We start from the raw sequence: 12,513 nt of genomic DNA, 5'->3' as shown, positions 1-12,513 counted from the left end.
CTGGAGCATATGGAATTTAACTGGCATTTTAATCCAGAAGATAAGTGTTTAAACAAACTTATGGGGGTAAGTAGGGCTTGGTGGAGGAGAATCAGAAGGGCACGAAGGTCCCTCACTTTTACTTTCCTCTGACCCAGATCCCACTGGACATATTCTGTTTGGCACTTGAAGGCTCTGGTATTTTGGCAAAGCAGTTATGGGAGGCCCAATTTAGATGGCAACTGGGGATGAAGGAATCTTCATGGCTAGTTGTGAAGTCCTTCCCCTCTGCAGAGTCTGTCATCAACTTGTATCTTCTCAGAGGTAGCAATCCCCAGCTGATTCCTAAAGCACAAGAAGAAGGCATTTAAAGCTGGATCCAGCTTAAGAGGTCTTAAGCGTCTCCTGGGTCCAGCTTTAAGAAGTGGAAAGATCTTCTGGGAAGGGGTGGGAAGGAGAAGAGACAAGGACGAGAGAAGCTGTCTTCTCAGGCATTGGTCTTGGGTATCTCTCTAGCAACTTCCACCCTAAGTGGAGATGCAGCACCGAGAACTTTTTTGAAAACAATTCTGCAGTGGGACCCTGACTCCATAGCAGCCTAACCCCTAATTCCTAGGTCAAGAGAAGAATTCAGCATGCCTAGAAACAGATCCAGGAAAGGTGGTGATGGTACCATTGGGCAAAGGATGGACCATTACCTTGAGCACAGGTTTCTCTCAGTGTGACGTAGTCATGCCCAATTTCACTTTCTCTTCATTTTCCACGTCATAACCTCCTCTCCTGTGGTACCTGAGGAAAGTAAGTTTTGTGAGCAAGCTCTGCCTGCTACAGCAGGGTGCAGGTTCCAGAGCTGGTCCTTCCAAAAGATTCTGCCCAGTGATTCTCTCCATACTTGGAAAAGCCCAGAGGATACGGCAGTTCAACAGACCTCTGGCCAAAGGTCCAACTGCCCCAAAGGATGCCTGTCTCTAATGGCAGGCTACAATTTGCTAAGGACTTTCACCTTTCACCTCATTTTTACAATCCTCACAACATCTTTATGAGGTAGGGGAACAGAGATTACAATCACTGAAAGATTACAACCCTTAGAAAAACAGGTAACTTGATCCAGGTCTCACAACACGTGAGTTGCATGCTTGTAAATGGGCACAGAGTGCTTAGTAGGTCTCCTCAGTCTAGAATATAAGCTGGATTGAAAGCATGGCCTGGGGACTAGATGCCACAGATGTGGAAGGATACACCACCCATGCCCTGACTACCAAACCATACCCTAATGCCATCAGAGAACAGAGTCAGGAAAAAGAACTGTGTGAAGATGTGGCTCCATGGGTGGGTCGCTGAGCCTGCTGTGAGAAGCAGGACCTCCTATGGCCTGGCAATTTTTGCCCTGGGCTCTAGACACTGGACATATGTCATACCAGAGAAGCCAGGTTCTTGGAGAGCCTGTAGCCAGGAATGTTAGTCAGACTCCTAGCCCAGGATTTGGGAGGTTAGAGGGCTCATGTGACCATCACGTAGAAGATCCTGGAGGAGGAGGAATAGAAGTGATTTGCGAAAACAGCCTGTAACACTCACCAAAACATGAGAAGCCCCACGATGACCAGCAGACAGACAGATGACAGCACCACGACCACCACAACCAGGATGGTCGTGTGATCATAGGTATATAAACGATTTTTCACTGGGAGGCTCAGCCCATGGCACCTCTCTCCATGGTAACCCTGGTGGCAGCTGGTCCAAAACAGAACAAAGCAGAGATGAAGTTAGTGGTTTGGCTTCACTCTTGGCAACGGGCCACCTACATAAGCCAGAGCCCACTCCTCACAGCTTCAGCCTGTCAGTCCCTAACTGTGATTCCTGTCCTTCCTCTAGCCTTCTCTAGTACAAGACTCTTTAGAAGCCCCTCTAAAGGCTCTGTGGCCTTCCTCCTTCACTCCACGCCCTCCCCTTCTTCATTCCCTTTGGTCCTCTGGCACAAAATTCCTGCTCCAGGCAGGGAAAAAGCAAAGGAGGACTGCAGGTCTTGGCTAGATTGTTCCACGTGTGGATGATTAATTACACGTGTGTTAAAATGTTCAGAGGACTTGGGCACAAGAGCTGGTGGGTTGGACTGAGGGGATTCAGTATCACTCCCTCTAGTGAGGCCCCTCAACACTCTGACCCAGAAATAAACCCAGCCTTCCCCACCAATGCTTCCAGCATCCAGTTCCTCTGCCACTGCCCAGCCTATTAATAGGCCCTGTTCCTTTGCCAGAAGTCATTTTTCTCAAGTTTCCTTCATTTAACTCCCAGCTCCCCCTGGGTGCAAGGCCCAACTTGAAAGCTGAATTTGGGCCTTTGGCCTTTGAACGCTGGGCTATCAGGCCTACTTCATCCCAGGACAAAGCAAACAAACCAAGAAAACATCTTCTTGCCTAGCTGTCCTGCCAGTACATTTTAGAATGTCAGAAAAAAACCCTTGGCTTTTCTTACTCAAGAAATAAATCAGATGGCAACTGCCTCTTCTAACACAAAACTTTTCCTGGAAGCCCTTGGGAAGACTGAGAAGTGCCTACAGTTGAATAAGCACATTCACGTCCCTTTCTTTTTTTGCGGCAGAGCTGCGCGGCTTGGCTTGTGGGATCTTAGTTCCCCGACCAGGAATTGAACCCAGGCCCTCAGCAGTGAAAGCATGGTCCTAACCACTGGACTGCCAGGGAATTCCCTCACATCCCTTTTTTTTATCTGGGCATCCCAGAGATCCTTTGATGTAGGTAGGAGCCCATGTTACAGAAAGGCAGAGCTATTTTCCCCACAGTCACACAAGCAGGGCAGAGACATAGACACAGATCGTCTGACGGTGAGCTCAGTGTGCTGCCCACACACATCCATAAATGCCCAGTCAGGGGTGCAGTGGCACTGTCTGCCTGGGGACTTTAGGCCACTAACTGCTGAAGGAAGCACCGAGAACCCAGTGGCCCTCTATTCTGAACTGCACATCCTCTGGGGAAAAGGTTAGGCACCTGGTTCCTCAGAGCAAGGAATCCCTTCTTCCTGCCGAGAGGTACCAGGAAAGTTCCAAGGAGCAGACCTATCAGACCCAGGGGCCAGGCTGCCCCTGCCTTCCTGCCCAGCACCTCTTCCTTTCCCAGCTCCTCCTGGGTGTTTCGGGGAACCACCTCACTGCAGGGTAAATGTAGGTCAGGCCCACAGCAGAGCACACAGCTCCTTACCCAGCCTCTCCATGCATCTGTCCCATCGGCCCAGGTGGACAAAACAATGACCCCTATCCTGCCAGGACATAGAGGATGCTCTTAGGAGCACCCCTGGAAAATCACTTGTTCAAAGCACTTTACAGTTTATAAGACGCTGTCCTTATCGACTAGCTTAACTGAGACTCATAACACCCTGGTAGGCAGGTATAACCTCTTTTACATATTGAAAGACTAAGATTAGGGTCAGAGAGAGTAAATGATTTGCGAAATGTTTCACAACTAGGGAGCAGAAGGACCAAATTCCAAATTCATAGTTCTTTCCATTCTGAACAGTGTAGGTTACCCCAAGGAAACACATATCTGATGGGCTTGATGGGTTTCTGGAGCAGAAACAGAGAGCAGTCTGACTCTGCTCTCTCAGTTATTATTACTGTTATCTTGAATGATAAATAACAATTAATAGCACACATTACAGGCTTACTATGAGCCAAGTACTCTGTGTTAATTGCTTTACAAGGATCATTTCATGTAATCTTAAAAACATCTCTACGGGCTTCCCCGGTGGCGCAGTGGTTGAGAGTCCGCCTGCCGATGCAGAGCACACGGGTTCATGCCCCGGTCCGGGAAGACCCCACATGCCGTGGAGTGGCTGGGCCCGTAAGCCATGGCCACTGAGCCTGTGTGTCCGGAGCCTGTGCTCCGCAACGGGAGAGGCCACAACAGTGAGAGGCCCGTGTACCGCAAAAAAAAAAAAAAAAAAATCTCTATGAAGTAGGAGTTACTATCCCCATTTTAAAGATGAAGAGACTAAGGCCAAACTTCTGTTAGATAACCTGCCCAAGATTACACAGCTAGTGAGTGGTAGAGCCAGGATTTGACCCAGCAGTCTGGCTGACTTCAGAGACTGTGCTTTCCTGCGGGGAGGGAAGGTGAAGTTGAGTCTGTTTTTCACTTCCAGCCCATCATTCAAACCCCACAGGTACTTACTCAGATGATAGAAATAAAGCTTGGCCTCAGAGTCCCGCAATTCAGTTACATAATCCCTCCACCCCCACCCTGAGTCAAAAGGATAATAATGTAAACATCCTAATATTACCCACGTCCCCCTCCCTTTGCAGACAACTCCTGGCTCCCCCCAGGGAAGGAGCATTCCAAGCATCCCAGGGTGAGGGCAAGATCGTGTGTCTTGCCCAGAGCCAGTGACCCATCAAACCGGGATGTGTTCCTCCTACCCACGTCTGTGGCCCATTTCAGAACTTGTATTACAACAGAAGCAAGGACCCTCTAGAGTACAGAGACATCTTCCAAATTGGATTTCTCCACCCCTACCCCAGGAGGTGGAGGGGGCACCATTTGGCGGAGGGGATTCAGAATACATGAGTTCCAGACTGGTCCTGCTGCTATTTCTAGCCAGGTGATCTGGAGCAAGTTACAGTCGCGTTTCCAAGCTTCAGTTTTCTCATGTGAAAGGCAGGAATAATAAATGCCTACCTCACTAGAGCTTTGTGAAGCTCAAATGAGATAATACAAATAAAAGTACTTAATAAAAGGCCAAGTCCCACATGTGTGGGAGTTACTATATAATCAGATTCCGGAGGATACTGCCCATATTCTGAGGAAGAGAGCACCAAAGTCAGACGGAGCCAAAGAGAAGGGGGCTCGTCATTCCTTCTTGGCATCTGGGCAGTGAGGCCAAGTAGAGCCTTCAGGCCTGTCTCTCTTCCAGCTCTGAGTCCTTGTCAGGCTAACCGTCCCCAGGTTTCCTCCAGCCACAGGAAACGTTGCAGCCAGTTTCTGGGTCAGCAGCTCATCAGGAGCCCCAGGAAGCTGCTCTTTGAGGGCAACTTTTGGCTGGTGACACAAAAGGGTTTTCCTGTGGGTGATGGCTGCAGAGGGCTGGTTTAGGAAGCTGGCCAGCCTCAAGCTCACCACGGCAGCCTGACACACCCGGCTGGTGGTTGCTGGGTCTGGAGGCAAGAAGGAGCCACAAAGCGTCCCAGATGTAGGTGTCCAGATGTCACATTCTCCCAAACCAGGAGCTCTGTGTCTTCTTGCTGCCTGCTGCCCTGAGTACCAAGGGCTGGAGGCAGGAGGCTGCCAAGCCAGACACAGAATCCAGCCCCTTGAAAATCTGCCTAGGAAGCAGACACAGCGTCTTCACATCAGACTCCATGCTCTTCAATTAGAAAAAGCCTTGGGAGACCTCTAGTATAATAGCTGCCCTCTGTAAAATCATGCTCCAACTCTGTAAGAACAGACAGGGAAGAAGGACGCAATCCAAAACCCAGTGCAGCCTGGGGGCATGAAAAGCACGTTGGACCGGAAGTCAGGCACCTGAGTGCCTGTCCTGTTTCCACATACTTTATTTAGCTGTTGATCTCAGACAAATCACTTCCTACTTCTGGGCTCCAGTTTCCTCATCTTTCAAGTACAGACAGCAAGCCCTGCCTACCCAGCAGAGGGCTTTTGAGAATACAGGGCTGTATTTTCCCATCCCCTAGAATAGCTGGCACCAAGTAGGTGTTCAATAGAGACCTGTTGGGCTCAACTCATATTAAATGTAAACTGTAAAGCTCCAGGGCAAAGGAAGGAAGGCACTGTCACAGTTACCATCACCATCTCTAGGGCCACCTTGACCCTGGACACCATTAGCTAGGTTCTCTGGGTTTAGGTGGTCAGTCAAGCTCAGCTCTCCAGGAGAGAAACCTTAAAAGGGTTCTCAGCTGAGCGGTGGAAGTCTGTCCACCAACGCCCTGGACCAGTTCGGCCCAGACAGATTTCTGGCCTTGATCCATCTTGACTACACTCAGAGTCACTGCCTCCACCCTGTGCTAATGAGGCCAGTTTACAAATTTAGGACAAACATTCCCTGCCCTGTCTCAAGACTTCTGGAAGAATAATTTGGGGACTGTCTAGGTCACTCATTTTTTTTTTAACATCTTTATTGGAGTGTAATTGCTTTACAATATTGTGTTAGTTTCTGCTGTATAACAAAGGGAATCAGCTATATGTATACATATATCCCCATACTTCCTCCCTCTTGCGTCTCCCTCCCACTGTCTAGGTCACTCTTAAGCAATCCCTTCCGATACCAAGCTCTTGACAAGGATATGAAAGGAGAGGACACACAAGTGACTGTAGACATAGAGGAGAGTGATGGGTCTGTCTGACAATTGCCAAATACAGGGCAACTCTGCTATATGAGATCAGATGGGACAAGGAAGCTTTAAAAAAAAAACCAAAGGATCTGTACCAATCACAGCAGAAGAGATGCGAGGCAGCCAGCCTTCTTGACAGGCTGGGAAGCGGTGTGCACACAGCAATCTCCTGACTCTGTCCAGAGCCTCCCAGGTCACAGAGGCTGCCACTCCACAGAAATTCAGGCCCAGCAGAAGAGAGTGCATGTTTACAGCCTGATGTGGGTGTTGGTCTCAGGCACAGTGGCGACATTATGCCTGCCACAGAGCATGGCAGTGTCGTCATCCCTGAGGGGTTGCCAAGGCAGCCATTTGCTGGGCTTGGCCTAGCAGAGTGGCTGGGGAACCCATGGCCTCTCCACCCACACCCCTGCCCAGGGAAGGGGTGGTGCTGCCTGACCGGGGGCTGATGCCTACTGAGTTGGGTTCCATTTTCCGTTAATCTTACACAAAGGAAGTGTTCTCCCACCCTCATAGCCTAAGGTCAATACCCACCATGTCCCCCACCTCCTGGCCCTCGCCAGGGTGAGGAAGAAGGGAGGAGGGGCTTCTCCCTGCTCCCACAATGATTGCTTTCTCTACAGTCCTGCCATGTCTTAGAATCAACCCACATTTGCTCATTCACATGCACATATGTCTGAGTACACATACCTGCATAGCACATATCCAAATGCACCTCATACCTACCTGCAGGACTTGGGAAAGAAGACCACGGGAGCTCCACTCTACCCAGGAGCCCCACTCTGCCATGTTTCCTACTGGCTTCTCCCATCTGGAGTAGGGCATGAGGCAGAAATGAAGAACCTGCCTTCAGGTGTCAGCTCTCCTAGCGTGTGCTCATTTCTGAGCAAGCAGGAAATGCCCCCAAAGATGAAAGAGCGTCACAAACCCACGCCACAGGAAATTGCATCCTGCTGGGGGGAGCCCCTTCCGCCGACTAAAAATATTTCCCCTCCTCCCAACTTCCTCCCAGAGGTTGAGAAGAAACTGGGTGGATTTATGAATTCAAGGAACAGTGACAACCAGGAACAGCCACCAGGCTGACAAAGAGTGAGCTGTTAACAGTCAGCCCTGGGGAAGGGATACTTACATGCAGGATGGAGCACGGAGCTCCTTCACATATTTGCATTCTCCATGGATGCAGAAGTCCTTGTATTTCCGAAGACATGGGTCTCTCTTCTTCCCAAACCCCTTGCCTTTCTTCTTTCTTTTCCCACGCTCCTCTTTGCTCGGTGTGGCCAGAGCTTGTGGCTTGGAAGAGAAAGCAGCTGCAGTAGAAAAGTACCCTGTTAAGTCTTTGACTTCCTCAGGGGAAAAAATCAGAACAGCACAGTGTCTGGAAGGACGTTTTGATCCTACCTGAAGTCAGAGGCCTGGGAAGGCCTCTCGGCTCAGTGCCTCCCAAAAGCTGAAGGAAGACTGGGCAGAACTCCCAAAAGTGGTGGAGGAAGTAGAGGCTGGGGGGTCCCAAGGAAGGCATTTCATAAACTCAGTTTAAGAACCTCATTCTATGGACTTGAGGACACGGGGAGGGGGAAGGGTAAGCTGGGACGAAGTGAGACAGTGGCATGGACATATATACACTACCAAATGTAAAATAGATAGCTAGTGGGAAGCAGCCGCATAGCACAGGGAGATCAGCTCGGTGCTTTGTGACCACCTAGAGGGGTGGGATAGGGAGGGTGGGAGGGAGACGTAAGAGGGAGGGGACAAGGGGATGTATGTATATGTATAGCTGATTCACTTTGTTATACAGCAGAAACTAACACACCATTGTAAAGCAATTATACTCCAATAAAGATGTTAAAAAAAAAAAAGACTACTGGGTCCAAGTGACACTAAAAAAAACACAAAAAAGGACCTCATTCTAAGAATGCTAGCTTTTGTTGAGTAACTGCAGCTGATGGGGGCAATTCTACTAACCTCACCCCCACCCCACTGTCCATCCTCATCTCCTACTCCCCCACGCCCACTTGGTTCTATTTTGGCTTTAAATCAGCCTCATTTCCTGATGCTGCACTCAGTGACCCATTTGCAGGAAGACAGCGTCAGAGATAAAAATTGCTTCTGGAGAAGGTACTTGGAGGGTATTTTAGGGGGAAGAGGCTCCTAAAATAAGAACAGTACCCATGTTCAGGTGGTCCCCTCTGGGGTACCCATTAGCAGCAGCGGACCATGAGCCCAGAGCAGAACTAGGCTCAGGGACAGCAAGCAGGCCACCCCTGGTCAGAGATTTGCTGTTTTAACTTTTTAAATTTTTTTTAATTTAAAAAATATTTTTATTGATCTATAGTTGATTTACAATAGTGTGCTAATTTCAAAGAGCCTTGCTTTTTTGACATCAAGCAAAATATTTACCCTGCTCTGTGTGCTATTTGCAGCTCACCACTTCTCTCAAAGGTCCATTTACATTTATCCCCAGATGTCCTGTTTATAGCTCCCTAGGATGGGGAGTACAGTGCACAAGAAGCAGAAAGATGGAAAGTAAAGAACTATCAGAAGGAACTAGAACAATGATAACTCTCCCCATTCTTTCCACACTTAAAAAGGGAAAAACAACCTCACACAGACATCCAGCTGGGACTGATCATGGGCTATGCCCATCAGCCCAGGGGTCTGACACAAGTCTCCCCTCCCTTGTCCCAGCAGAAAAAAGGTGCCTGCTGTCTATGGCTATAGCCACATGTCTGGTAGAAGGATGAATGTCATACATTAGACTGGAGTCCTAAGATCCTCAAGGTGGAATTGACTTCAAAAAAATATGGCTTTCCATTTTCAGTTAAAAAACTTGAGGTCCCGAAAGGCAGTGACTTGCCCAAGGTCCTACAGGTTTGGGATCTGAAATGTGGTCTCTGGACTCCATATCCAGTGCTCTTTCCCAACACACCAAGCTGCCTCACACAACCCAGTCCCCTCTTCCAGACAAGCCTAGAGCACCTGGGATGCTGAGCCAGGAATGAGACAATGAATGGGCTCTGAAGTCAGCAGACCCATGCTCGAATTTCAGCCATGTGATCTTGGGCAAGTCACTTAATCTCTCTGAACCCTGGAGCTCTTGGTAAAAAGTGGAGAACAGGTGTTCCTATCTCAGAGGGGTTGCAGCAAGGATTAATCAACCCACAATAACATGTTAAGTGCCTAGAATACAGGAGGCACTTAATAAATGGTAACAGTTATTTATTTTAGGTGATAGGATCCCTAGACCTGAAAAATAGTCTTTGCCCAGCAAACCCAAGAAAAAGGAAGAGGCAGATGCCAGTAGTAGTCCCATAGACTCTTGTTTCCTCTGGTGCAGACCCAGGCCCTTTCAGAACTCAGAAGGTGAAGCAGATGCTCAGAGGAAACCAATGACCATGGCTGTGGTGAAATTGAGGCAGGAGGGCCCAGCCGATCAGAAAAAGGAGGGAGAGGGACTTCCCTGGTGGCACAGTGGTTAAGAATCCACCTGCCAATGCAGGGGACACGGGTTCGAGACCTGGTCCAGGAAGATCCCACATGCCGTGGAGCAACTAAGACTGTGCGCCACAACTACTGAGCCTGCACTCTAGAGCCCATGAGCCACAACTACTGAGCCTGTGTGCCCCAACTACTGAAGCCCACATGCCTAAAGCCCGTGCTCTGCAACGAGAAGCCACCGTAATGAGAAGCCTGCACACCACAATGAAGAGTAGCCCCCGCTCTCTGCAACTAGAGAAAGCCTGCACGCAGCAATGAAGACCCAGCACAGCCAAAAATAAATAAATAAATAAATAAATTTATTTTTTAAAAAACAGAAAAGGGAGGGAGAGAGTGACAGGGTGACAGCCAGGCTCCTGCCTGGGAGAGGGAGCAGTGAGTCAGGTCTGCAGAGCTAGGAGGAGCAGCTGTGTGGGTGGAGGGTGAGTCACAGCCCAGCTCTGCCCTGCCTATGAGGAGAGGGCCAGGAGAATCCAGGTTGTTCAGGCCAGGAGTGACCCCCAGAGGGCCACTGTGAGAGGATGGAAGGTGGGAACCCAGCCTCAGCTTTGGAGCAGACCCTTGATGTATACTAAATAGAGATAGCACCTAAGGGAAGCTCTGGGTAAGGAAGAAGGGTGGCAGAGAAGCAGACAGAGCTAGAACAGGTGGGTATCTTTCCAACCAAATATAGTCATTCTGGGGCTCCAGGGCTTAGTCCCTGCTCCACCCTTAAGAATCTCTGCAGGTGACTGGGGGCAAGGAAGCAGGCAATACTGGAGGCTCTGGACTCTGCTCTGTGCTTGTATTTACTTAGCCACAGCACCTCTGCTGGTTGAAGGATCCCATTTGGCCCTTCCTCCCCTGGAGTCTCTCTCAGGGACTCAAGGTGGTCAGGAAGTATCCAGGCTTGTGTAGGATTTGTAGACACCCAGCATATCAATACAGCTCTCTAGGGACCCAGTGCTCACCATTCACAGCCTCCCGAGGAGGTGCTGGCCTAACCTGAGGGGGGACCAAGTGTTCCTCGTTCCCCTGTTTCCCCAACCTGGAGACAGGTGGATGGAGGAGACTAACACTGCACACCTTGTATATGCCTAGCATCTCCATATCTGTTACCTTATTTATTTATTAAATTTTTTTGCGGTACACGGGCCTCTCACTGTTGTGGCCTCTCCCTTTGCAGAGCACAGGCTCCGGACGCGCAGGCTCAGTGGCCATGGCTCACGGGCCTAGCTGCTCCGCGGCATGTGGGATCTTCCCGGACCAGGGCACAAACCCATGTCCCCTGCATCGGCAGGCGGACTCTCAACCACTGCGCCACCAGGGAAGCCCTGTTACCTTATTTTATACATAATAGTCAGTTGATGTGGGAATTAGGACTTGTGCACATTTTTTCATAGAAACTCTAAGGAAAGCATCTCAACCATTCCTTGTTCCTATCACCCAGCTTACCTCAGAGGAATGTACCAACCCCACACACCTTGCCTGTTTCAATTTGCCTCAGAGTATCCAGAAAGGCAGCAACGTGGCATGTGAGACCACGTTGGGCAAGAAAGACAACAGGATCTACATTCTAGGACCCCCCAGTGAGTTTGTCAGGCCAAGCGGCTTTTCCTTGAGGTCCTCCATGAAAACCCCCAAACCATACGTGTGCCCAATCGGCATAAATGCCAGATCCACTTATTCTTCAACTGTCCACGGGGGTCCGAGGATGGGCATCCCTCACACCCACCTCTGAAAAGGTCCAGGTCTGTCTCTTCCAAGTCCAGGACTTCCCGGCCTCGACCACCTCCCGGGGGCAGCAGCTGGTCCGTAGATTGAGTAGGGGAGTCCAGATTGCTGGTTCCAGCCGCCAGCCCTCTTCGAAGCCGCTCCAGGCTGTCGCCGGTCACCAACGCCGAGAGCACTGCGGGTGAGGGGCGAGGCCGCTTCAGACCCCCCGCCCAGACCCCCGTCGCCACGTACCGCTGCCGGCGCCCGCCTGCCAGGGAGCACGGGCCCCACCAAGTGGCCCGCGCCGGGGGCGCTGCAGCGATCTTCCTCCGTGTCCCCTGCAGAGCGTCCCCATCCCCCTCCGACCCCCGGCAGCCCTCTTACCTGCAGCCAGAAAGAGCTTCAGCACCACCGACGGCAGCAGCTTCATGGTCCCGGACTCGGCGGAGGCGGCGAGGCAGCAATCACTTTGGAGGCGGCGGCCACCGGGCGCTGGCACGGGAGCCGGGCGGGAGGAGCTCAGGAGATCCTGCCGGGCACGTTCTGCTGCCGGCCTCTGTGGGCAAGCCTGGCTGGGATCTGCGCGGAGCTCGCGGCCGCTGGGCGTCTCTGTATTCACTCCGTCTGTCCGTCCGCCCGAGCCCTTGAGCCTCAGTCAGTATGACCAGCTGCCTTCCGCGCGCAGCTCCCTCGGTAGACTGAGCGCTCCCGGGCTTGCGGCCGGGAATAAGGCTCCTGGAAGCGCCGAAGCTCCGCCTCGCCCCCTGCCGCCCCGCCCCCCCTCCTCCCGCGCTGGGACTCCCGCCCGGCTCCAGGCGCCTGCCACCCAGCCCCGGACTCCGTGGGCGAGGCTGGGAAAAGGGGCGGGAGAAGGGGGCGGCGCTCACATATTTTGGGACTAGGCCAGGGCAGCCGCGGCCTGACTGTGGGTAGGACTGCTGACCGGCAGGTGGCGGGGACCAGCTCCTACCTTTCCCCATATGCTTGTCACG

The 12,513-nt window shown here is 51.2% G+C and overlaps 1 protein-coding gene across 1 annotated transcript; it reads right to left on the bottom strand.

Moving 5' to 3' along the window:
• Positions 1 to 215: 215 nt before the first annotated feature.
• Positions 216 to 11,951, bottom strand: HBEGF (heparin binding EGF like growth factor; the record flags this gene model as incomplete). Its single annotated transcript, XM_079701863.1, has 6 exons — positions 216 to 324; positions 678 to 768; positions 1,555 to 1,710; positions 7,461 to 7,638; positions 11,541 to 11,714; positions 11,906 to 11,951. The coding sequence occupies 5 exons, from the start codon at positions 11,949 to 11,951 to the stop codon at positions 696 to 698; spliced, it is 627 nt and encodes a 208-aa protein (XP_079557989.1). The 3' UTR covers positions 216 to 324; positions 678 to 695.
• Between the last annotated feature and the right edge of the window lie 562 nt (positions 11,952 to 12,513).

Source organism: Hyperoodon ampullatus (genome assembly GCF_949752795.1).
Source record: "Hyperoodon ampullatus genome assembly, chromosome: 4".
Taxonomy (NCBI): domain Eukaryota; kingdom Metazoa; phylum Chordata; class Mammalia; order Artiodactyla; family Ziphiidae; genus Hyperoodon; species Hyperoodon ampullatus.
This window is presented reverse-complemented; position numbering and strand designations above follow the sequence as displayed.